Source organism: Emydura macquarii, unplaced genomic scaffold (genome assembly GCF_026122565.2).
Source record: "Emydura macquarii macquarii isolate MOO-44397 ecotype Brisbane River unplaced genomic scaffold, CSIRO-AGI_Emac_v2 contig_302, whole genome shotgun sequence".
Classification (NCBI taxonomy): domain Eukaryota; kingdom Metazoa; phylum Chordata; order Testudines; family Chelidae; genus Emydura; species Emydura macquarii.
Genome location: NW_027130439.1, coordinates 1,080,938 through 1,108,164, shown reverse-complemented (window position 1 = coordinate 1,108,164; position 27,227 = coordinate 1,080,938). Strand labels below are relative to the sequence as shown.

The window sequence follows — 27,227 nt, the reverse complement described above, 5'->3', positions numbered from 1 at the left end:
AGGCAGGCAGCTCCAGCTCACACAGAGGATGGGACCCCACGCCTTCCTGGCTCCCTCACTGGCCTGCCTGCCCTGTCAATCAGGCTGACCTGAGTTGGCATCTCTCCACTGGTCCTGGGGGCTGTGTCTGTTTCAGGGTCCTGCTTCCTCAAGAGATGCCAACCAAAAAGACCCACTAAGTTTCAGGAAGGGGCTAATAGATCGCTTACATTTTGCTCTTTCCACAGCAAGACTTACAGCAAACCTAGCTTCTTTCCCTCTCTCCCCTACACTGAGGAAAAGAGCTCTTTATATATCCCCAGCCTCTTCCCCAGAATGTTTTGCTGCTAGACCTAAAACTCGCTCTTGTACTTTGGAGCCACAGTGCCCAGAATGCCTTGCTGCAGAAACAGGGTAATATTTGGACTGGAGGTCTACCTCATGTAGTGTGCAACAGGAACACAAGATCAAGTCCAGTATTTTTATTTGGTGTGGATTATATATTGTGTATTTGCAGAGAGGGAGAGAGAGAAAGAGAAGAGACTCAATGCAGATACAGATTTTATTATAAGATTAACATTATCTTGACACTTCATGACAGTTTCTGCACAAATCTTGCATGATCACAGATATTAATCTTCCACACTTACACTTCTCAGATCTTTCAAACTGGCCTGTAAAGAGTGCTACAAAATACCTATTTTACATTTTCATGAAAACTCAGGCATAGATTCTTCTTTCCATTAGGAATCCTCAGCAGCCAGGAAGCTGAACTGGTATAATATTTTATACAAACTCACAAACTGTGCATTTTAGATGGCCTCACCTTTTGAAAATACAGACCTCTGTGATGCTTCTGCTCAACCAAACTCCCCTGAGTCACTTGGATGATCCAGCACAAAGAAATACTTTATCTAAGCATAAAAGTTTAGCTGTAGTGTGTTACACGCTGGTTGGTTCCCAGCTTTCACAGTGCTTCATCAAAAAGTTTTCCTTTAAGTTTCTTAGATACGGGGTTAGACCCATCAAAGAGAAAACAACAAAGCTAAGGTTAGAATTCAGGAATTCTTGGCTCTCGGTCCTGTGTTTAGACCACTAATAAGACTCCTGAGTCTCATTTTAATATTTCAGCAAATAAATGAAACTTGAATCAACATATTGAGATTGATCAAATTATTATAATTTCCAAAGGTTTATATATCTAAATAAGCAGAACACATGCAGATAGAAGCACTATTTAGATATTTACAGAAGTGCTGGCTCTCTATAAATTCTGTAATCATCACTAGAAGGAATAATTACATTTCCCAAGTTGATAAATAATGAATAGGAATTCCATGCATTACTCAAAATGTGAGAAACAAGAGCTATCCATGCTGTTGTTACTCCTTTAACAAACGCAGCCTGTAATATTGTAAATACCTTTTGATTCCTAACTGCATAATGCAGATTACATCTGGGAAAATATTCTTACAATGGATATAACAAAGTGACTAGCCAAGAAACAGTAAAAAATAAATGATAATATCTGTTTGTAATTAGTTTGCATGTGCAGCAATTTACAGTGTTTAAAAAACTCTAATGTAAGATGTAATTAGTTAGTAAAATTGCCCCCTTTATGAAGAAACAAAAACAAAAACACCCACTTCAATATTATCTCCAGGTGCCCCATCCTGCAAACATTTACTACCAGGTGAAATGCTTACTACTATGAGTAGCCCCAAAGAAGTCAATGGATGTACTCATAGTAATGATAATTTTGCATGCTAGGGTTTAAAGAATCAGGGCCCAAGTTTGCAATCTATTGCATACAATTTAAGAAGTGTATTTATTGAGAGTACAAGAAAATATATTAACATATTCCTTCCTGGGAAGAAAACATTTCTATGTACAAGAAAGCCATCATTATTAATCACACACCACCTGATTTTTACAATACCTTTATCGTTTCTGAAAGTTTTAATCTTTTCTTTAACATATATAGAAATAATAAATATGTACAGTACATCAGTTCTGTAGCCATCAAGGAAACACGAGAGTCTTTCCAGCAGAAAACTAAGGCATTTAAAATATGGATAATTGAGAACTAATCAGAGAACATTTAACACCAGTGTCCTGTCTGTCTGTCGGTTAGAAGCTGCAGCTGATCCACATGTCCCCTGTGGAACTACAACTTCAGAGAGCAGTTCCTTTATAATGTGGTAAAAGAGGCATCTTCACATCTGAAATGATAATAAACATCTCAAGATTATCATCCCTATTAAGATGAGTCATTGTCAACTATTAGCATACAAACATGGTTGTTTTTATGTACCAAAATCAAATGAAAACTATTGGAATTTTATATTGAATGTTTATTCTCAATTGCTTCTATTTGTAGGAATTCACAATATTTGTTCTCCAACAGCAATATTTGATCAAAGGCCTCACCTGAGAACAAGGACTGGCTTCAGTTTATAAAATTATCAATTGATTTCAACTGAGCAGTAATTTCTCACTTAATCTGTCTTGTCACTGAATGTGCAAATTCATGAAAGAAAACTTGCTAGTTTAAATCATTTTCCTACCTCAGGGGCACATTGGTGGAGTTTAACTGAGCACAAAGCTGAGGCCAGCCTATAGGAACACGGTGACAAAATTTCCCAATCTGCCCATACGAAGACGGAACCTATGAATTTACTATTATTCTCGAAAAGGCCTTAGAATGAAGGACACGTTTGGCCATTTGTACAATAAGATTTTTTTTCATAATGAATAGTAAAAACATTGATTGAGTGCATTCTTTAGGAGCTGCTCCTGCACTCATAGAAACCAAAGGGAGTTTTGCCACTTTCTTCAGTGCAAGCAGGATTGAGCCTTCTGTACATTCCTCATTTGTTATTTCTTAACCATACTTACTCTGGGCCTTATCCTGTGATACGCTGAGCACCAACTCCAATTGGCTTCAAAAGGAGTTGAGAGCCCTCTCCTGCTCCCAGGAGGAACTCTGCAGAACCATGAGTTCTTCCCCAGAAATGGTCCCTCATTAACACATTCTTCATCAGGAGATACTGTAATTTAAGTGCCTTCTTTTTGTCTATGTGAAATAGAAACTGCTTCTTATGTTAAAAAAAAAGGTTTATGAATTTTGATCTGAGTATTTTTTATCTAAATGTACATAGTCTTTCTAATTTGACTTAATGGTTCATTTTGTCTGATTTTATCTGCTTGCTATCCATATCTTCTTGCAGGCTTTGATGCCCTTGCTTTGGTACTGATTGCTTGGTAGTTTATGCATCCTATATTCTCCGGAATTTTATATTGCACATTTGGGAAGTATTTTTAAATTTTGTTTGAGTTTAGCCATCTGTGCCCATACTGCTAACTCCCATCTATCCTAATGTTGTGCAGCAAGCTCTTCATAGGTTGGCTGCTGGCCTCACCCCCAGAAATAGCTGCATTTGCTGTTGATGGTTTGTCCTATTCTTGCAATCAGACCTACGCAGTTAGACCTCTGTGCATATTCGCCACACTAGTGGATCACTCACATGGATATAATTGCAGTATTATGGTCCTGCTTTATAAAGTTCTGTGTGGCGCAAGGTGCTGTATGAAGATAAAATACGTTTGCATTATGTACATGAATTATAGAAAGAAAATGTAACTTTCTGATGTGGTAACAGTGATCCCTACAAAAGCCACTTAAATGCCTCTGAAAATATTAATGTTTACATATCAGCTTCACTGATTCCCAGCAACCAGGTTTCTTTGCAGTGATATAGAACTGCTGGTCATTACTGCTTCCAGTGGAAGCTGTTTTGACTTCTGATTAAAGTGGCTGACTCTTAGATGGCATGATATATTTATTGAAAAAAAAACCCCCCCCGCCCTTAAACCTCCAGTGTTTCCCCCCGAGTATCCAGCAGCTTTTTGTTGCACATCTTTGCTATTTCTCCCTTGCCCACGCAAATCTCTAATGCTTACAGCCCACAAATCAAGGGAGATAACTGAGCGCACACAGGCCCTTATCCTCCCTTTCTCACTTTAAAAGGCCAGTCTGCATTCTGCAAGGACCCTCATGGCTCTCATAACACAACCACGTCATGCTGCCACAGGCATGCTCCCTCCGTGGTGTTTCAGATGCACTGAGGGAGAGTTAGCAATACTCAGACCCGCACTAACTTACATAGATTTGGCCCTGTGAATTATACAACCCAGAGAGGACCGTATTGTGCAGAATAGCTGACCTATGATTGTTTCTCCTCCAGATGACTGTACATGCAGACCACGGGAAAGAATGTGGCTATGTAATGGTAGGGGATAATGCTGAGCCATCTTTCCACCCTTGACATGCTCCTGTTAACCCTACTTCCATTGGAACTACATGATTGTTTTTCCTTCACAGAGATGATGTACATGCAGGCCTCAGCTAATAGAGGATTTTCCAATGGTATGAATGAGTCTCATCCATTTTCCCTCATTTTATCCTTCTTTCAAAACTGTTTATGTGGTTCGACACCTCAATAAGCCCATATGGCTAGAGTGACAAAGACAGACAGTTCATGTCTCTCTCTCTCTTTTTTTAATTAAAGATAATTAAATGAGCTGTAAAAGCTAAACTTGTACTTTCTGAAGAGGGATTCTTAAAATGATAAACATGTTCCCTAAAACTGTGTCGTGTCTCTTCTACAGCTGGAATCTGTAAACCGAAGAAGGAGAGTGCATGGTGAAATATTCCTCATTAGTTATATTATTCCTGGTACGCTGAAAGTCTGATGAAACTGGACATAAAAATAAACTAAAAAAAATTCCCATTGACAGGGGGCAGGGCTAAACCAGCAAACAAAATGGTGGCTTAATCCAGCTCTCTGCAGTAAAGGAGGAATAAATGAAAGGAATTTAGGAAGATAAAAGGAACCAAGCCAACCTGAATCCACAGATCTGTGCCCTAAATAGGAATAACTACCCCTGAAGCCAGTTCTGAAAAGAAAAAAAGAAGGCTGAAGAGAACTGGCAAATCCTAGTCCCAGAGAGCAGCCTCTTGGGGGGAGGGGGGAAATCCAGCAAGAGAATCCAGTGCTGCCAGCCTGCAGAACATATTAAAAAGGATTTTGCAAGCTTGCAGTTGTGGAACTGGACTATCATTATCCTGGAAAGAGACAATGGATGAGAGTAAAGAGATATTTAAAAAAATAACAATAAAACAGTTAATTAAAATTGTACTATTGTGGCTGGGGGGAGGAAATGTGGTAGTGGCCATTTGGGAAAGGTCAGACAAACAAATGGAAAGTGTGGCAGCAGCCATATTGAGAGAGGTGCAGCAAATCAGGATTTAAGACCAGAAGATCTAGATGTCTTGAAAAGAAAGAAATTCTGTAGTACAAAGATTTGTCCACCCTAAAACAAAGACGTGGCCACAAAAGACAGTATCTCCCCCTCCAGTAAACAAACTATGGAGGTGGGTGGAGAAGCTGACCTGAAGAACCTACTGCTAGAAATAAAAAAGATGAATAAAGGATGAGGGAAGAATTCCAAGTTTATGTTAAAGATATTAAAAAATGAAATTAATGAGATTAATGGGAAAATATCAGATGTGAAAACAGGATTAAATGAGCAACTGGACAGCATTACCAATCTAGATGACAGAATCCAAATAATTGGAAAAAGGGAAAAAGAAATAGAATTAAAGATGGAGGACACTGAAAACAGAGAATGCAGAAATAACATAAGGATTAAAGGCTTTCTGAAGGAGACTGAAGGGAGAAAGCTGCTGCACACATTGGACAATATTTGACATGACATATTAAAACTGAGCAATAAAGATGGCATTCATATTGAGATGGCTCACAGATCCCTTTTCTCCAGGCCCCCAGCAGGCTCCAGATCAACAGATTTGATTTTCTCTCTACACTACTATCAAGACAAGGACAAAATACTGAGGGCAATGAGGGAGAGCTCAAAACTGCCGATGATTCTAAGCCAGCCCATAGATGTTTTCCCAGATATGGCAACCACAACCCTTAGAAAGCAAAGAGAACTATACCTGGTGACAAAATTCCTTTAAATGGAAGGACTGATGTATGTCTATCTCAGAGCCTAAAGAATAGGAACAGGTACTTATGGACATTGGAATCAGCTCAAGAACAATCTGAATTGGGATCAATGTCATTGGTCCTACAGGTCACCAAAAAACCAATGGGAATCAGTGAGATCAAGGAGAGCCAGAACAGCTCAAAAAGTTGCATCATCAAGATAACAGGACAGACATGAGAGGAGAAGAAACAGTCAAGATCCAGAAGATCAAGGTTAGTATAGGAGCTAAGACATTACAATACATAATGGGTATTGTATCCATGTGGTTATAATGATAAAAGGATACAGTTAAATGGAAGCTGGGTATGTAGCACTCAAGATATTTTATTCTATGTGGATACAGTATACTTAATGAGTATAACATCATAGTTAATTTAATGTGGTGATTTATATTATACACAATGTTAATAACAAAATAACAGGAGACCCAGATCTGCCCTAATTGAAGAAAGTCTGATTTTAGAGTATCACAAACATTCCAAAGATAATATTAATTGGAGAAGTGTCATCTGTGGTGGAAAATTTCAAGAATAAGTGAATTCAAAGATGGTATAATAATCTCATAATGCCTGATGTTATAAAGATTTTGAGAAAATTAGATAAGACTTGGTTCTTAAGAATTTAAAAACAAAAAAACAACAGCAGGGAACTAACATGCCTATGGAGAAAGAAAGGAGAATCTGGCTCCCTCAGCTAGAGGGGACCAGGTGACAATGGGGCAACGACTATGGAGGGGCAAGGGAAAATGGGATGAGAAAATGGAAGGAAATGTTAAATATTATTATATATTTTAATAGAAAAGATTATATTCATACAAATGTTAGGGCTCGGAATTTTTTAAAAAATACAGTAAATCAGACTCAGGATCAAAGTACAATAATATAGGTGTTTAAAAATAGGAAGAGCAATGTATGTGGGAGTTTTAAAATTACTGTATGCATGATGGAAACTCTACCCAAAATGTCTTATTTAAAGAAGAGGTGCAAATGTAACCGCATAGGAGACCTGGCCTCTGACTGGGAGGCAGCGGTCTCACAGCTTTTAGCAAAGGTAGTATACTGGGCAACAGCAGACTTGGCATTCATTGGTGAGTTTATTAATGTCATGACTGTTAATGCTAACGGGATGAACAATCCAATAAAAAGGAAACGGGTATTCTGCTCACTGAAAAATGATTGTCCTAGTATAATCTATTTACAGAAAACACACTTGAAGAAAAGTGGTGATAAATACATGAATACTTCTTGGACACAGCTACCATATGTCTCTCCAGGGCAATCTAATAGAAGAGGGATGGTAATGCTCTTTGCTAAACATTTCCCTTTTATTGTTTCAACAAACTAATGCACACAGAGGATAGATATAGTTTTAATTAAGGGGTCCTTCAAAAATAAACTTATTTTAGCCAATGCATGTGCTCCCAAACCAGGGCAAGTTTTTTTTTCTTGATCTTGGGGGATATTAACAAGGTACTTAATTCCACTTTAGATCAATCAAATGTACACAGAGGGCATTTGGGAGCAGCAAGTACAAATTTGTTGTATCTTTTAGAAAAAGAGAACTCGGTGGATGTCTGGTGTGAAAAGGAATCTGGATATCTGCTACTCACTGATATTATTCCAGGATTTATATGATTTTTGTTTCTAGGACCTTGGCTAATTTGGTAAAAAATTCTAATCTGGAAATTGTAATTTGCTCTGATCATACCCCTGTATATATTAGATTAAAAGATTGGAAAAACAAAGGGCCTGACAGTTCAATGACCCCCCTTTGAATTCAAGAGCTGTAAGAAAATTTTCAGCAATATATAGAAAACAGTGATAAGGAAAGGATCAATAAGTGTTCTCTGGGATGCTGGAAAGGCAGTAGTGAGAGGTATACTTATAAATATAGCATCATACCTCAAAAAGTTGAGAGCTCTTGATGAAGAGAGTTTGGTTAAAGAACTTCTGTTTTGGAAATTAAACATAAATCTACAGGATCTAAGAGAGTGTATAAGGAAAATAAATTATATAAGAGGGAAGATTAATCTGTTACAAGCAGGTAAAGCTGCAGGTAAACACATATATTACACAAATGTGTTATGAAAAGGGCAATAAAACTGATAAGGTTTTAGCCAGAAATTTAACAAAGAAACAGGTTAAATCAGCCATCTTTCTGATTAGAAATAAAAAGGGAGATTAGTAACTGGCATCAAACAGATCTCGGAAATGTTTGCTAACTTTTTCCATACTTTCACTTCAGAACAACCAAATCCTGAATTTATAAATAGGTATTTGAAAAGTATGAAACTACCTCAGCTCTCAGAGAATGATGGGGCAGCTCTTGACGGGTAAATTGCTGCAGAGGAAGTTGAAGTTGTAATTAAGAATTGAAAATCCAATAAAGCTTCAAGTCCCAATGGGTTTTCTGGGGAACATTATAGAGATCTAATACTTGGTCCTTATTTTAACTGAACTCTTTAAGAGTTTATTGCAGGGGAAGGACATTCCAGATTCATGGAAAGAGGAAAAAAATTGTGGCCATTCCTAAATAAGGACAAGATCTTACCAAGTCTGCATCATAGAGACCTATCTCTTTAATTGATGTGGATGTTAAAAGGTATGCCAAGGTGCTAGCAAACAGACTGAATGTTATCTTGTACAAATATGTGCACCCTGACCAATCTTGTTGTTGACAGGCATCTATCTGATAATAGCAGAAGAATACTGAATTTTATCTATAATGTTCTTTCTAGCAATTTTTCCTGTGCTCTGCTTTCTTTGGACACTGAGAAAGCCTTTGGCTGGCTGGAGTGGGAGTACCTCAAACAGATTTTGATAAGTTTTTGTTTCAGAAATCAGTTTTATAGAGGAATATTAGCCCTGTATGTAATCCTTGCACATCTACTTTGGTTAATAATTATCAATCCCCATGCTTTCTTTTGTCCCGGAGTACAAAACAGGGTTGCCTGCTATCCCCCATGTTGTTTGCTTTGACAATGGAGCCATTTGCAATAAATGTTAGAAATAGCCCTTTGATAAAAAGCATCAAAACGCCTTGTGGAATAGAACACAAAATAAGTTTGTATTCTGACAACATCTTGTTATATTTTGCAGGGTCCAGAAGCCTAGTTAGAAATTACAGAACAATTTATTTTGTAATTTGGATTGGTATGAGGCTTCAAAATAATCTATAATAAATCTGAAATTTTAGGAAATGAATATTCCCAAAAGGGCCAAGTAAATTATCAGCTATATAAATGTAAATGGATAAAAGAATCTTTAAAATATTTAGGAATAAATATTGTGGAAAAATATAAAAAAGTCTCTTTAAGGCAAATTAACCTCCAGTGTGGAATAAAATAATACAAGTCTTGGAAGAATTAAATAAATATGAAATTTCTTGGCTAGGTAGCATAGCCTCAGAAAAGATAAATGTCCTCCAAAAGTTATTATTCTTGTCTTAATGCATCCTTGTTGGTATTCCTGACATGATGGTCAAAACCTGGTAGGAACGAGTGATGCTGGCAGGCCAGATGCCAGCTTTTGACCAGGCTGAAAAAGTAACAGCTCATAGCTGGAGACCGAACCAGTTCACCTGTATGTTAGTTTTGCTCAAAATAGGTATTAATCTTGTAAGAATGCAGTTAGTATTCAGGCTCTATGAAATGCTTGTAAGTTGCTGCATGCATTAATCTCACTTCCATTGTCTGTATCCCATGCTATAAGAAAATATGCAAGTTTTGCTTTATAACTTTGAAAATGCTTGCTCTGAACTTGTGAACTCAGGCACGGAAGGTGTCCCCTTTCTCCCTCCCCATCTAGAAGGATTATCAAAGCCCTATGGGCCATCAAGGAACATGGCAATACAAAGGATTGGTTAATAGCCCTATCGCACCTGGGAAATGTTACATGAAAGCTGAATGAAGGAAATAAAACAAAGCTACAGGAAATTTTTCTGTCTTTTTGGCTGTTTGAGTTCTGAAGGCCCAGAGACTCTAAACTAAAGCCAGAGATCCCTATGGGTTGCCTCCAGGGGCTGCCCTGAAAGACACTTTGAATTGACAGATCACTACAACTCTTTCACTCTTAGGATTTAGATGGTAACTCATTTGTGTGTATATTATTTTCTTGCTTTAACCTGTAAATAACTCTCTAATTCCTTTTTCCTAATTAATAAACTTACTGAAGATTTATTACAGGATTGGCTACAGGCGTTGTCTTTGTTGTAAGATCAAGGGTACCAACTGGTCTGGAGTAAGTGACTGGTCTCTTGGGACTGGAAGCAACCTGAATGTGGTGTGATTTTTGGTGTAAGTATCATTTATCACTAAGTCCAGTTTGTCTGGGTGGCAAGATCGACTGGACAGCCTAAGGGGACTGTCTGTGATTCCATAGTAAAAGTGTTCTAGTGATCAGAAGTTCACATTTGTTACTGGTTTGGTGAAATCTAATTATAGAACATACCACCAGTATGGTCTGTCTGCCCTGGTTTTGACAGTCTGCCCTCAGGTGAGCATTCACGGTCATGAGCCACTCTAGGCAGCATGACAATGTGCTATTAAAATTCATATGGAAACATAAAAGGCAAAAGGTGAGTTCTGAGGTTCGTCATAAGTCTACAATGTGGGATGGACTAGCTTTCCCTAAATTGGCTTATTATTTTTATTATTATTATGCATCACAATTAAAATATGTGATCAAGTTAACAATAGACCTTCCAAACACTGGGTAAAACTCAAAGAAAACTGAAGTCCAGATATAGCTATTCAAATAATTGTTGGGTTAAAAAGTAATGTAGGTCACCAAAAATTAAGAAAAAGAAAAAAATCATCCATTCAGCCAGACCACCTTAGCAGCTTTGAACAAATTTTATAAACTCCTGTTGCTGACATCCTCTCCTTTATCTACTTTCATTAATAATTAGGAATTTATCCCTAGAAAGCCAAGTGACTAGTCAATGTGGATAAGAGCTGAGATTATTCAATTCGCACAGCTGTTCCTGTGCCTTATTTGAAATCATATCAATATGAAAATCCCATATTTACAATTCAAACATTTGATTGTGAAAACTGGATACAAGGCAGCTCTGTCTAGATCTTTAACCATGTTTGAGGAGCTGGCCCAGGTGCAAGCTGTAACACAAGATTTAATTTCTAAGATATTTACAATTTTGACTGAAAAAAATGTTAAGAAAAAAACCCAGATGAAAAGAAGGGAGAGGAATTTGGACAAAGAAACTGATATGGATGACTGGGTGTTCATGTGGGAAAGGGATATATATACACATCTTCAATTTGTGTAGCTCATAAAGAAAATATACTATATAGACAGCATTTGACTCCTATTTTTGCTAATAGTGGCCTGATTTGCAGAGGTCTGGAGTGTGCACAATTTCCTCTGAAGCCAATGGGAGTTAAGGGGCTTAGCACCTCTGTAGATCTGGCTGCTTTTATTTTGGCGCATGACTTCAGACACTGGACTCAGTACTTTAGTACTGGCTCACATACAAAAATTTAAAGTTCCACCCAATAGGAAATAATATCAACAACAGTCAAAATAAGGAAATGCGCATGTTAGGCCCCATCCTGCAAGATGCTGTGTTTCTCCATTTCCATTGACTTCAATAGGTATTGAGGAAATAGCGCCTCAGAATTCTTTCAGCACAGTGCCGGATTGACTTGTAAGTAGAAAACTACCACATGATATCAGCTTATATAGTAATATTAACTTTTTGAGTACGTGAGTGGCAAAATATCAGACAAGAGCAATGGAGCAAAATTCTAACATTGCTTTTGCAACACGGGAAAAAACAGCTAATTTGTGATTCTAGTTCATGAAAAATTGCTTGAGCAAAATGGCCTTAAGGTTCTTACTGACCGAAGTCATTAGTTTTTTCTTCTTATGGTTCTTTGCTTTTTGTTTTAGCTTAACTGATCCCTGCTAAAGATAACAGATATTCATGAAAGTTATAGAAAACAGAATGAAAGAGTAAACATACATATTTATTGCCCAGGTGTGAAGAGGATTCATCATGTTGGCGAGTTTTATTCTTTCCCAGAGAGGAATGCTCACCTAACAAACAGAAGGTACATTTTGACAATTAGGCACAGAAACGGAATGACAAACAAGTGCAGCAAGAATACATCACAATCTGCTTTGCAGAACTAGCCCAGTCTCTGTCAGAACTACATTACATGTAGAATTCCACACTATGGATCTTGACTTGGATATTCTATCTTCTCTGTAGCTTCAATTCAGAAAAAGAGGGATGGACTTAAACTCACACTTAAGGCTTTCTTGAATTGTGGTCTGTGCACTCATAAGTTCCATATATGTCTATTTTTTCAGAACACCCTATTTCCCTGTATTATTTCCGTTAAATAAATGGAAGTTCTGTGTATGTCGGTGGAGTCAAGATCTGTATGGGGCTGAAAAGCGACTCTCACACTTAAATTCGGTGTGCCCCACATAACCAAAAACTGGTTTTGTAAAACACAGAAACATAAACTAAGTGCCTTTCTGTCCACTTCTCAAAGGGAACATCTCACCAATACATATGAGAGGAGACTAAATTAAGAGGTATGTATATTTAAATTACAATAAACTTTGAAACATCCAGGTAAAAACGTATAATATTCATCATGAATACACACAATATAAACAGACAAGTCAATACAAATCAGAGGTGCAACGTATCGACTATGGTCTATTCAACTAAACTGTAGCTATTTTTTAAAATGAATAAAGTAATGGTCTCAGGTGATCTACGATGGGCAGCAATATATGTTGTATAACACAGTGCAATCTTCAGAGTTCAGTGGAGTGAGATTTTGGTATCCACCAGGATTCTGTTAGAACTGGTTGAAAAATCCAAAAGTAATTATACAATAAAAGAAGTTCAATTTGTTTTCATTTCAAAGTGTTCAACATGGAACCTTTTTTATTTGCAATTTAAAAAAAAATTCAAAATGTCTATCAAAAACATCAAAAAAAAGCATCAACAAATGTTTTCCGGAACCCCCACCCTTCTGCCCCCACCCCCAGTTTTAGTAAACAAAAAATATCAGTAACCCTTTCCATAGCTTTTTACTATGGAAATCTGCATCAGAGGGTTGCGGGTGGAGAGGAGGATATTAGGGGGAAAAAGGTCCAGCCTTTTTTGGTGAAAAATGGAGCATTGCAGCAATATCAACATTTTTTGTGACAATTTAGTTTTCAAACACAGGCCAAAAATGTCAGTCAACTCTAGTGGCTATACAGTTTTGTCCTAATCAACTTGACAGATTTTCAGGGACCCTGCCTGACCTCCGTATGGGTGATGACAGTTCCCTCTCCCTGCCCCTTTTTTATTTTATTTTCAGCCTGCATGTTTTAACCTTGGTCCACTTTCAGTTGTCTGTACAGCATGAAGAAATAGAGGGACTAGGGAAAGATGGAGGTTAGGGAAGACAACAAATAGAACTGGTTGGAAAAAGCGGGGAGGAAAAAAATTTGCCAACGTTTTTTTTTTTAGAATTTCAAATTTCTCAACATTTTCTGATCAGCAATTCTGTCAAAGGTATTCTCCCGATCCCTGCAGCCCACTAGGAAGACTTTATAAAAGGTCACAATGCCTCCACTGAAACAAGAACGTTTTAAAGCCCTGATCCAACACTGTTGATGTTAGTGGAAAGACTCCCCTTGATGTGAATGATTTTTGGATCAGGACCTAAAATGACAGGTGTGTTTCTTAGTGCTAGCAATAAGGTCTGCTTCAGAAAGCTGGGCATCCAGTCTTATCCCTGCCAGCAGTGGGGGAGTGATAGGAGTGGTGAATTTGCTTTCTTTCAGGTCCAGAGAACACAAGACTGCAGTAGTCTCTCCCTAGATGGCAGAGACATTAGGCCAATTACCCTAACACATGATATATCTAGAGAGTCCAGTGTGATGTATGTGACACCCACAGAAGGATTGATCCACTCAGAAATTGCTAGGTATCAATATCCTCCTTTCAAGATCAATGAGCAGCCACTGAGAATTTGACCTGACAGTGCAATGCTTCTATGTTTTTTAATTAGCTGTCTGTGTTATCACCTGGCAGGGAGTTATGTGGGTAGAATTCTAAAATAAACCATAACGCCTGCTCCATCTTTGCTGATGTACTTGAATTACATACCCTTAACACACACAGTATTAGAGAGTATCTATAACTATTACTCCAAACCAACAATTTAGCGATGAGGATGGAACAGAATAGAATTTCAGAATAGAAAAGGGAACACAGGAATTCTCTGAACAAAAGGAACTAAGGCAATAAATGGACTGTTTCAGAAATAAGATCAGATTATGCTTTGAAGAAGCTATAGAGAATTTTAGCATATAAGTGGAGTGTCTAGACAATCCTACAAAAGGGATATTGGAAAGCTGGAAAAAAGAGCAGTGTTACAATCAATTATTGGATCCAAGATATTTGCTCTGCTGCCTTGCGGCACCAGAGGAGAAAAAATCCCAACAAATTAAACTAATTTGAATGTTCTTATTTAAGTGTGAAGAGATGTTTATTAATCTAAAAAAATGTCTTAACTGAAAGATATCGTTTCCATGATTGGAAAAAACAAGTTTTGACCCAGCTATTTGATTTTATAGCAAGTTTAAAGGTTTGACTTCTACGTTCATGTTTAGTCTTTTGTTAGAACAGCTGAGATTTCAATTCACTTGCAGAATTATTTAGCACTAAACTGTGCAGCACATTATTAAGTGTGGCTAATGGAGGAAAGGTGTCTTGGCCAGAATCTCTGGATATTGTGAATCATTTTGAAAATAATGTGCATAAAAAGCAAAAATATTGCTGTTCTCAAGCAGTCTAGATTGACTATATGTGCACCTTGGGGAACTATTGTTCAGAGAAAGGACATTGTACACAAATCACCAGAAACACCAAAATAGCTAGCCTTCAAAAAAATCAGTGAAAAACTGGTTTTTGTCTCCTTTAGCTGATTCAAGATTGTGTATTCAAAGCTAAGTTGCATATTTTAGAAATGCCACCATTGGCAAAGTAGATGGATCATACTGAAGGACTACATAAAAGAGTGTGAAGTCTTCTGTGACAACTGACACAGCTGCCTCTCACTATATGTTTATACAGCACCTAGCACAATGAGGCCCCAGTCTCAACTGGAACATATACATACTGGCATAATAATAATAATGAATTTTCCCGGTGCCAGTAAATTACTGTGGAAAATTCATTTCCTGGTTGTCTACTTTGTTAAAATCATTGACTGAATTGTTATAAAAAGGTGACAATTTGGGGATTAGGAGGAATTGACAGAAAGAATATGACAAAGTTAAACAAGTGTTGTCAGCTGCACAGGTGTAAGTGCAATGTGACCCCACTTTACCTGTGATCTTGACTTGTGACACCTCTCCAGTTGGAGTAGCAGTTATCTTATATAGATTGGCAGAGGGCAGTGAGAAGCCAACTGCACATAAAACATGCGCTGCTACAAAAACTGAAAGAAATGATGCACAGATTAAGAAAGAGGCCTTCGGTATAGCATTAGGATAGTGAAATTACACAGCTCCTATCACAGAAATTTTATTTGACAACTAACCATAAACCCTTACTTAAAAGCTTAAGATCTTATTCCTGTTACTTGCATCCTCCCTCTCTCATTGCCTTGTTGCACTCAACTTCTTGAGTTTTGTCTTAAAATGGATTGTAAATTTCCCAGAGCAAGGGCCATTTTAAAAAGTACAGGGCCTCGCACAATGGGGCCCTGATCTTGATTTGTGCCTCTGAGCATTGCTGTAATACATATAAACAACAGTAATATTACAACTGAGATGATAGCTTCACAAGCAGCTACTATAATTCAGCACTGGTCTTTGATGTTGTCAGCATTTTATTATGGCACTTATTAGAAATTGTTTTTGCAGCCTAGCAATTCAAAGTCATCAAGGGAAATTCAGGCATTGGACTATAATCTGATATGCAGTCTCCTTCCTTCAGCAGCAACTTGTCATCCTTAATCAGAATGGGGATGGAGGAGATAAAGACCAGAACTTGATTATCTTGTGATATAGTTCTTGATTCAGTAACATATTCACTTGAAATAAATGGGAAATGTAGATCAGACACCAGCTAATTGCAGAAAAGATTCTGAGACACCAAAATGACAATGTCAGGTTGGGAAGTTTGACATCTTTTCAGTAATAGCAAAGATGAAAACTTAAGTGTTGTTACTGAATAAAACCTTAACCTGCAGCAGGGCAAGAATCTCCAGCTATTACACCTAATGTACTAAAAAGTACATAGTACTAAATAAATTGATGACATGAAGGGAAAAATATTATTTAGTGAAGCAGTTCTTATTTGTTTAAAAAAAACTCTCTCTTGGATTGGGGAGTGCATGGTATATGTAACACCCACAAACATGTAAATTAGTTCTTACAAGTTGCTGCCCTCTTGTGGCATGCTATCAAGATAACTGATCAGCTCGTGAGCATTTATTCTGACACTGCTGTGCTTCTGTCTTGTGTTTCATTGGTTGAGTGTATTTTGACTCTTTGTTCTACAGGGAATTTTTGAGTTCTGAAATAGACATTTATCTGTTCTATATTTATTCAGGTACTTGAACATAATAAAGTTGTTAGGTTTTCAATCTGATTCAGGATGCTAATACTGTTACCCGTGTGAAAGATTCATAGATTCATAGAAGATTAGAGTTGGAAGGGACCTCAGGAGGCCATCTCTGACGATATCATGGACAAAACTTACGGAATTAAATTAAACTTTATTGAATTAAATATTGTAGGAGTCTACTGTATTAAAAGTGCAAATGTGCATGTAGTATGGTAGTATTGTACATAATTTCTTCAGGAGCAAGACAGGATTAATGCAATCTCTGGGACACGTTAGGAACTTCAAAGGAATGTATGGGACACTATACGTGATGTGGATTTCCAAGGAAACATTTGCGGTGAAGTGAATGCAAATGACCCACCTATTATTCCATTCTTTTGAAGCTTTGCCTTGAGCAGAAAACCGTTGTAAGGCTGATTATCTATTCATGCTCTCTTCAAAGGCCCAAACTGGCTAAATGAATGACTCACGAAGGCATGAGTTTTCTTGTTCTGAGCAAAAGCTGCTATGAACTTGAAACAACTGTAAAACCTGCGTGGGGTTGGAAGGACTGCTCACCTGCCAGTGCCCACATTGGAGTTGGGATGGTCTTTGGTAAACTTATTAGAATGCATGCAGGTTCTTTTATTATTTTTAATATGTTTTCTGTGGAATGCTTTGTACCTTAAAATAAATATGCTTGCTTAGAAGGAACTTTGTGGGGTAATTTATAACTGTTGGCAATTACTCTGTTATCAGTCTTTGAAGAGATGGCAAAAGAAGCCTGCTTTGGTAGCCTGCCTTTTGCTGGGGATGTCACAGCATAGTGAGGAGATCATGCAATCTGGAAATACCCTCGTCAGAAGGGAGGGAGATGTGTATCTCAACCCCACATAGGTAATGGCTAGGCAACTGGAAGCCTAGAGTGAGTGACCTTGCTGGGCAGTTGCCTTGGACTGTGATAATGCCATATGCTGCAGGACATAACCAGAGAAGCATGAGGAGTAGCAGCCGCTATCCTAACAGTAGGTCCAGAGGCTTTTATACAGCAGAGACAAGCATAAGGTGCTCTTTGAATTTAATGGATATTCCTCCATATGTTCTAAAATTCTTTGTTATTTCTTCCAATGCATGGCTGAAACAAGCCAGTCTCCTTCTTTGTTCTCTATTGTCAGAGACTAGATGCGAAATTCTGCCTTGGCACAAATCACATGCAACCCCACTTAAGCCAGTGAGTTTCCAGGGGTTGCATGTCAGGGCAGAATGTTTCCTTGTATTCTCCTTCGCTTTGCTAAAATGTCATTGCTCTTTCCTCATCACCAAATTGTTGTGGATGAATCCAAAAATACCAGCTGTGCTTATTGACAAAGCTTACATCAAGTACAAGATCAAGATCAAGATCGAGTCATTTATGTAAGTTTTCCAAATCACTCCACCTCTAGTGGAATACTGAGTGACAACACATTCAATCAGTGAAACAACAGAAACGTTACCATTGGCTGAGTATACACCTTGAGGGCAAGACACTTATCTAAAACCACTGAGAGCTGATTAAAATCCTAATCCAGGAAAGCATTTAAGTACGTGTTTAACTAACTGATTGAACAATTCCATTGACTTTAATAGAATTACTCACGCATGTATGTTTTTAATTGTTTTCCTGGACTAGAACCCTCAACCTTTTGTATTTCATGTACACTACCATAATATTAACCTCAAGTCAGTGGCAGCCAAAGTCAAGTCCTTTCAAAGCTGTTTGTAAAAATGAAGCTACTTATACTATGATTTCCTTTTTAATTGAGTTGCTTTTCCTGAATCTAGTTTAAAAAAAAAAAAAGGAATGCATGTAAAGTTTATATGACAGATATGGCAATTTCCTGCAATATCTTTGGGAGATTTTATTGAATTAAGTTTAAATAGCTTTGGAGTCCACTGTATTATAAATGCAAAGTTGATGTGTTATTGTGGGTTTGCATGTAATTCTTCTGGTGGGGAGATGTGGCCAATATAAACCCTGGGAAAGATTATGAGTTTCAAAGGACTATTTGAAACAATGGGCCAGATAAAAATGAACTTTTGGGACAAAGTGAAGTGCGTTTCCCAGGAAATCTCTAGGGGAGGTGTGAGCAAAGATATCATCTCTGATTATGCAAAAACTCAGCCTTTTGAAATTATGCTCTGAGGAGGGGACTTTTGTCTGCTGATTATTTGTTGCTGGAATCTAAAGATCAAAGGCCCGAGCTGTAAGAGGGGTGACTCTCAGATTCACAGAGGTGCTTGTTCTGAGCTAACAGCTGTTATGAACGTGTAACCACAGGGAACCCTTTGGGGGAATTCAAAAGACTGATTACCTGTCAGAGCCCTTGTTAGAGTTGAGGGGTGATCTCTGATAAGCTCATTAGCATGTGTCCAGGTTCTTTTTATTGTTTTTTAATATATTTGCTCTGTAATGCTCTCACATAAAGAATAAATGTACATGCTTAGAAAGGGCTGCAGGGTAACTTATAACTGTGGACAATTACACTGTTTATAGCCTCAGAGGAGAAAGCAAAGTGCAGACGCAGGCCATTTAGGCAGCCTGGTAAAACCCTCCATCAGGAGGGAGAAAGACTTGGGTCTCTTCCCAAGAGAGGTGATGGCTGAGGAGCTTGGAGCATAATTGTCAATGTCCTTGCTGGACCATGGAGGGGGAATACAGGTGCAGTTGTCCTGCACTGTGACAATTTACATTGCTCCAGAATAACTTTTTCACAATGTAATTGTTTTTAGTATTCGTAATACTCACTAAATTAGTCTGACACTCCCCACATTTCTGTGCATTTGTGCTATGGGCCCAAATCTGCTTTGAGCCCAAATCTGCAACATATATTCAAGGTGAGTAAATCTTACTCAAACGAACAGATACCTTGAGGTGATTAAGACTTGTGTGAATAAGGAGTATTTTCATAAAGTTTGTATGAAGGGGCCCTTTTTTAAAAAAAATTTAATTTAATTAAATCCATTTGGGAAACTTGGAAGAAAAATGGCCTTTCTACCTGTGGATATGTGTTTAATTTCAGTATTTATTAAAATGTAGAATTTCATCGCAAAAGAGTTAGGTGTATTAAATATGAATAGCATTAACCAGGGGGAAAATTCATGTTCCTTAAGTGGTTATGACTCATATCTTCCAAATATAGCAAACATACAGCATACCTCAGTAAAAGAGAATATTAAGCATTCTCTCCACAGAAGGAGTTCAGGTAACCAATCTGTGATCTAGAAGCTGATCGAAAAAGGCCTCAGGACTATCTTGTAAAACACAGGGTACCTGATTCTCTTCTCTTTTACACTGATTCAAAACAGGAGTAACCCACTGAAATCAATGGAGTTACTCCACTGTTAAAACTGGTGAGAGGGAAGAATCAGGTCCTATAAGTGTACAAGAAATCTACACGTCACCTTTAAAATACAGATTCTGGAAATCTCAATTTCCAAATAATACTTTTTAAAAAAACAAGCAAACCCTGAATTCTATTTCTTGTTTACTAAGATCTGGATTCCATTTGTCTTGCGACAGGATGCCAGGGTCAGTTGGCATATGAAGGAGCGTGGCTCTGCATCCTAGCATAAATGGGGCTGCGCCAGCCAGGCAATGCATTTGGGGCCTGATCTCTTTTGACTGCAACAGCTTCCAAGTCAGGTCAATGCCCCCTAAATGGGAGCAGAGGTATTTGCAGTGCAGCCCGCAGACCACAGGCTGCACCATTCCTTGCTGCCAAGTGTGTGAGGTGGTTTGGATCAGCTACCATGCCCCAGAAAATCACATAGGATTTGGAAGGAAGGGAACAGCAGCTATTTGGCAGCCCCTTGAAACTGCCTTTGAGGGGAATCATCTAGCCAGGACCCATTAAAGACTCCAGGAAGAGGAAGAAGGGAGACTTGAGGGACTCTTTCCCTGCAGATTTCTGATGGTGAGTGCCTGCAGCTGGGGTGGGGATGGGCCTCTGTAGGTCAGGGAAGGGTCCTGGATTGGAATGGGGAGGGAGTGAAATCTCATGAGGACAGTTATTCTCATGAGAGGTTTTGGTTTTTTTGGTTCTGTAATTGGGATTCAGATTATCACGGTCTGAGTCTTGATCTAAACATCACTACCTCAATCCTCCTGCATTTCACATCATTTTCCTGCAGCTTCTACTTCCACCTCCAGTCCTACAGGAACCTTATTTTACTGTGCTTAAAATGATGAGGGTTTAATTGCTTTCATGACCATATATATATATATATATATACTCTGTTTTCTTCTTCAGATTTTATTATGTAAATAATTTACAATACACAACATCAAGTTAGCGCAGGCCAGAGTAAACTGTAATGTACATCTGTAATGAGGGCAGTATTTTGTAACAAAAGGGACATTTGAGTGATACAAGCAGAGCTGGGTGAACACTGCAAAAAGTAATTGCAAACATTAATTCAAACCAAAAGCAGGAATTTGTGTAGACAGTATTTGCAGCTCCCTTTATATGCTTTCTGCAAATAGTCAGAACCAGCCAATTTTTGTTCACAAAAATATCTGCATAATGGGTCACACATGTTTATGTGAATATACATTCACATTATTACACTCCAGGAAACATTTCCTGAGCCTTCTTAAAAGGTTTTTGTGGGTATGGGAATCATACAATCAGAGTAGAAACATAGCTGACTATGCATCATTTGAACAATAGATTATGAACAGCAAGTATTAGAAGAAGTACATTAGTAAGTAGTTTGCAAACAACCATTTTCTGAAAAGTTCTGAATAATGAACACATCTGTAAACAATGAACAGAGTCTATTCACAGATAAACCCGTTTCTGTTGGCAAATTATTGATCAAATATGTTAATAGTTCACCCTTTTCTAAGTAAGAATGCAAGTGTCCTAAAAAATAAATAAAATAAAAAAGTGTTTTTGTGAAATCACAAGAATCAATTATCCCAACTTAGGACATTTCCTTGAGTTGGTCTTCTTATTAACGATTGGTGTTTAAAGGGACAGCAAAAACTTAAAAATCTTAGTTCACAAATGAAAATTGAACACATTTTGAAAAAACATTTATTTTCACTATACAGTTTAGGTATGATCCAAAGCTCATTGAAGAGACTCCCATGGACTTCAGTGGGCTTTAGATCAGACCTTTTATCTCCATTTGGCATTTCTCTCAGCTGGGACAAGAAGAATCAGCCAGGTCAGTTTCTCAATGCTGCAATGCTTAGGCTGCAAATACTGCGGACCACGGTTTATTGAGTGGGACAACAATAGTTTCCACTGGAATTTTTAAATGAAAAAAAACATGGAAAAATTTAAATTGATCTTAAGTTTTCTAAAAGCTTGTTTATGCTATATCTAAATTTTGTGCCAAATTTGCATTGACTTTTAAGTTCTCCTGAACACAACAGAAGTATTGGGGATTTTGCACAGACTGCAGCTTCCCAGAAATTCAGATTTCTAAAAAAATATTACCTTCATACTTTCCAATACAGATACCCCCTGAGGCAGCTGTGCTGCAGCCTTTTTCCTTGTGTATTTTCATTTTGGGTCCTTATTCCATAGGTGGCATCCTGACAGCATGAAATGCACCTTCTGTCCACACTAGTATGTCAGTTAGGATTCTACTCAGGAAAAATGGCTATTCCAAGGGAATACTGAATTTGCTCCTAGCCCTGAGCAAATTGACAGTACTAATTTTCATTATAATTGTTTATAGGTTTGGGCAACAAATATAGTTTTAATCTCCTCTCACAAGGGTAATTTTTCCTCCCAACTTTCATTAAAAACAGTCTGCATTTATTTCAAGTCACCGTTTGACTGTTTCTAAGGATTCATTCGTGATTTTTTTTTTTTTTGGCCTGTGTAAAAAAATCAATTGACATCCAAATTCTCCTCCTCCCCAGCCTCTGTCACTGAAGAAGTGCATGCACTTACCAGTCTCAGGAGAAGTTGTCTTTACAGAAAGAAGTTTGACACCCTCTTTATCTGTTGGGCCTCTGTTTTAGTTGGGAGACATTTAGATAGAGGTTAGCATCAGATTTCTGCATGTCTGTCAGTGCAGACTAAGGGCAAGTACTATGGATATACACTGCAATAGTCTCCCCTCTGGTGGACTCTGTCTTTTTAGTAATCCCCTCTCCACTGGGGCTTTGCGTGGGTACAAAGGTCTTCTTGTGTCGCTTTGATTGAAGGGCCTACACCAACATTTCTCAAACTGGGTGTGGAGAGGAGAGGGCTAATGGGAGAAGCTTCTGTGAAACGAGAGATGGGCAGCTTCCGTCTGTGCTCCTGCAATATCTCTACTACACCTGGACACAGAAGCAGCTCAGGCATACAGAGCTACAGGTTCAGGAAGCAGCTCACCAGCCAAAGCTTTGTGTTTCTTTACTCAAAACACAGATCAGCTTCATGGACCTATGTCTCGGCTTCATTGAATCAGCAAGGGACTCTCCAGCCATCCCAAGTGACATGATGGATCTGCCTCAATTTTACTCTCTGGCAATACTTATACAGCTCATCATGCCAATGCACTGTAATGGAGTCAAAGTGCATTAGTGAGTTAGGGAATGCGGAAGGGAGCAAAAGAAAAATAAAACAAAAAATTAAAATTCAAAGCAATAAAAGAGAAACAAGAAAAAAAGAAGGGAATAGGAAAGAAGACAAGAGGAAGATGAAGTGGACAGAAAAAAGTGAGGAGGCACAACTGTGCCCTGGGACATGGTACAACAGACAATCAGCGTAAGGGGCATCCACCTGCCAATCTGTTGGAAAGGGAGCTATAGCATAAACATTGAGAGCCATTGCACTTCACTACGTGCTACAGGAGCAAGTGGGGTTAGCATGCATTTAGGTGCACAATGAGACCCAGCTCCCCTACTCTCAAATGGTGTTTCCCCCCTTTGGGTATTTCATGGGCGGTAACAGTTTATTATGTTTCAATGGAGAAAATTAAAGAGAAGAACATGCAGAAATTGCTGCCTTCATAAGAGCCACATCACTAAGCTTAAAGGAATGCAGGGACGTAATTTAACTTACTGTTCAGCTCCATTCTCTTGTCTCTCTGGAAGAAGAAACAAGTTTATGTTATTGCCTAGACTAAATAACAGGTTCAAACACAGCCATAGCTAGCATAAGCCTATTTTGAGATTTTGTAGCTCTGCATCAAATATTAATAAAATAAATAAATAGGAATGAGAATTTGCACTCATCATGCATGATCAACATGATTTGCAAAGGTGAATAAGAATAATTTTCTATCATCATTGTACAGAGGATTGAGTGACTCCCCTACACATAAGACATACTGATCTTAATAAAAAAAAGTGTTAATTTGTTTTTTGGCTAAATATTTTAAAATCAGCAGGATTATCTATCAGAATACAATCAAATTTGTACGATAAGTCAAATTTCAATACAAAAGCTAGCAGTGTTCCTTTAATAATACATTGAAGACTTCCTGGCTGCAGGACAATGTTGAACAAATACCTGGGGTTGTCCTCCGGCACATTCTGTACAAGGCCACCAGAATGAATACAGAAAGGGTTATTACTATCAAGGCAATCACAACTGGCAAAATAATACCTGCAAAAGATGAAGAAAATTATTTTACCCAGTGTTTGCTTTACCAACTACAACTCCACTTGCATAACTTTAAACATATATAAATATCAAACAATTTAATCTCTTCTCATAGACCCTCCTCCATCAGTATAGCAGAAGCTATTCATTTCTCTTGCATCTTGTTACATTTGTTATTCCTCATGCATTCACTAGGTGTCAGGCTTGCAGCCTTTTTTGAAAACAAGGACTTTGGGCTCAAAGGACGATTTAGTGGCTTCCTCCCCCATTCCTCATTATTCTGCAGTTTGCGTCTTAAATATCAAACTCCTAACCATGCACAGTGTATTTTCACGCACATGTATTTGGGCCATTAAGGTTATAATTTTTCCTCACATGGGATACTCTAACCATGGTAAAAAAACCAAAATGTTCACCTTGAAAGTCAATAGCCTCAAAATAAATTGTCAGCACCCATGTTCCAGGAACACATTTTTTAAAAAATCATGTACTGCAAAACAAGGCAGATTTGAAATTCAGTGACTAAAGTGACTATTTCTCTTTTAATATGGTAATCACAGAAAGGCACGTAGGAGTTACACAATTTAGTAACATTCTCACAATACCTATGAACAGAGATACAGAATGCAAGATTTCTTTTAAAAATGAGGCAATTTTTTTCCTTTTATTATTTCCCACCATCTGGTGTTTCCCAGCCAAGGAGTAAGAACAAGTAAAAGGAAAGATTTATGTAATGGAGACACTTTTTGGAAAATGTATGTGTCAGGCCCAGTTTCTCTCTGTTTATAATTTTTCATGAGTCCATCCATCAGGTTCAAGTTTAAAAGGCTAGCCTGCTAGCCTAAAGGAGGGTGCTCTGCCCTGAAACACTGGAGATTCCCAGACACACACGAGCACTCCCGAAGCTGATGGAGCACTGCATCAATTCAACAGCAACCTTCTCTCCCTGATTAAACATTGTCTGGATCCTGGGAGACCTGGGTTTAGTTCCCAGACCATCACCAGCACTCTCCAGGCTAAGAGTGCTGAAGAAACAATAGGTTCAGACTTCTGGGGAAAAGCAGCAGGGGGATATTTTGCATTATTCAATAGCAGTCTTTATGACAGGTGAAGCACTAGCAGTGATGGATCCAAAGGAGATGCTGATCTAGATAAGAAAGATGGTGGCCACTTTGAAGGGCCTCAGTGATAGGGGGATAAAATGGGGAAGTGGCATTGTCATGGCTCCACCAAGGATGCAGTTGATCCTTTCCAAAATGTTCTTGAGGTGATTTAAAAATCTATTTGTTGTTAAAAATAAATATATTTCTACTAGAGCCACATTTAGGTCTTAGAGATAAACTGAATTTGTATGTAGCTCAGCAAATGCTCTAGGTATTAGAAAGCAGACCTGCAGTAACACTTCCCCACAAGATGTACATGTGTCTTTATCATATAAAAGAAAGGGAATAGCACCCTAATACCAACTGCTTGAAGAAGTTTGGAGAATACAATCTGAGACTGCACACATTTACCCTGTGCCTTGACTGGTTCTCTCGGTGTTTAATTAAAGGTTTGTGAAAGGTGAGCAATTTAGTTATGCATTTCCCCATGTATTCACTCAGTGGGAGTGACTGAGTTAAGGTTTTTCACTCACATTGCTTCACTCTCAATCCCTTGGAATAATTGTGTTGCTCTGAGGTGAGAGTACTGTCAGCTCAGTGCTCATTAAGCCCTACTTCTCTTTGAGTAAAGCCTTATAACAGAGACAGTTCAACTGGTTTTGTAATAGGATCCGTGATCCAGGAAGGACTAAGATAAGGCTGCTAGTTTCATTTCTGAACACTCACCTAAAACCAAACAGATTCTACCAGCCAATTCTAAAGACGGAGAATGAAGAAACATATTTACTCACTGGAATAATGGTCATTATCTGCTCGTTTGTCATTGCTACCAGAACTGCCAAGACCTATTGGGGAAAAAAACTAATTATCCTCTCAGGTTAATTTATACTTCGCTTTGTAATAGCATCCCCCTATTTAATTTTATACAACCAGTCCTGGAATAGGAGCACAGCTCCTTCCCTCCCCACTACTGACATGTGTGTTCAAAAGAAGAGAGAAGGTATCAGTTGGGTTGACAAATTGCTTTGGTAACCTGGGCTCTGCAATCGGGAGGAGTCTAGCTGAGGGGAATGCTACAGTGGGCTAGCAGAAGATACTCATCAGGAACAAGGTATGTGTACTGTGTCTCTTGGATGTAGCATAGAATCCAGCCTTGGGATCAATTGCATGTTCCCCCCTCTTCCTCCCCAACACCCTCACACACATACATGCACACACATTTTCAATGTTAAGAGGTTCCAGTACTGTTCATTGTTACAGTTCAGCTCTTTCCTGTCATGCAAAAAAAAAAAAAAAAATACTTGTGGGTGAAGATTAGACGTGCATCCAAAAGAACAAAGATAAGTCTGACTAAAAGAATCCACAGGCAGAAGCTAATGATAAATGAAAGAGCACAACAATAAATGAAAGAGCTGAAACTTCAGTACTTTAACTGCTTTCTTGAAAGTCAAGGGTTTTATTGGGAGATGAATGCTCTCTCTGCTGTGTTTATAGCCAGAAATAGTTGGTTAGTTTAATCAACACTAGGTGTTCTCTAGGGATTTTCTAGGGGCTGTCTTCTAAGCACTGTTTTCTACCTTCAGGCACTAATCTGAATCTGAGTCAGGTATCAATTACCCAACTAGTTTATTATCTCACTGCAGAAAGGCTAAAGAAAAACAAAACCACTGAATTTAAAGGAAAAAGCAAACATCTGCACTTCCCTGCTTACATTTCACTGCACACAGGAATACATTTTTTAAGAAAGGAGGACTAAGACTTGTGTGCAACAAGACGTGCTATTATGCACCTAGAACTGCATATACAATTACTGCAACTGAGCATACAAACTGGGCAAATAGCCTGTGTAATGAAGAGGTAGGTGCCTAAGAATAATAAAGCAATAGTAAGGCTT

At 38.2% G+C, this 27,227-nt stretch overlaps 1 protein-coding gene across 4 annotated transcripts in view; it reads right to left on the bottom strand.

Annotated features, from left to right (window-relative positions):
• Window positions 1-485: 485 nt before the first annotated feature.
• EMCN (endomucin) overlaps window positions 486-27,227 on the bottom strand; it is a 138,421-nt gene continuing 111,679 nt past the window's right edge. For all 4 annotated transcript variants that reach the window (XM_067553614.1, XM_067553622.1, XM_067553605.1 and 1 more), the window contains 6 exons: window positions 26,125-26,178; window positions 24,138-24,233; window positions 23,688-23,712; window positions 22,587-22,648; window positions 12,034-12,107; window positions 486-2,201 (listed from right to left, as the gene is read on the bottom strand). In XM_067553614.1, the coding sequence (XP_067409715.1) occupies window positions 2,196-2,201; window positions 12,034-12,107; window positions 22,587-22,648; window positions 23,688-23,712; window positions 24,138-24,233; window positions 26,125-26,178 (317 nt within the window). In that variant the 3' untranslated portion in view covers window positions 486-2,195. The remainder of the gene's footprint in view (window positions 2,202-12,033; window positions 12,108-22,586; window positions 22,649-23,687; window positions 23,713-24,137; window positions 24,234-26,124; window positions 26,179-27,227) is intronic.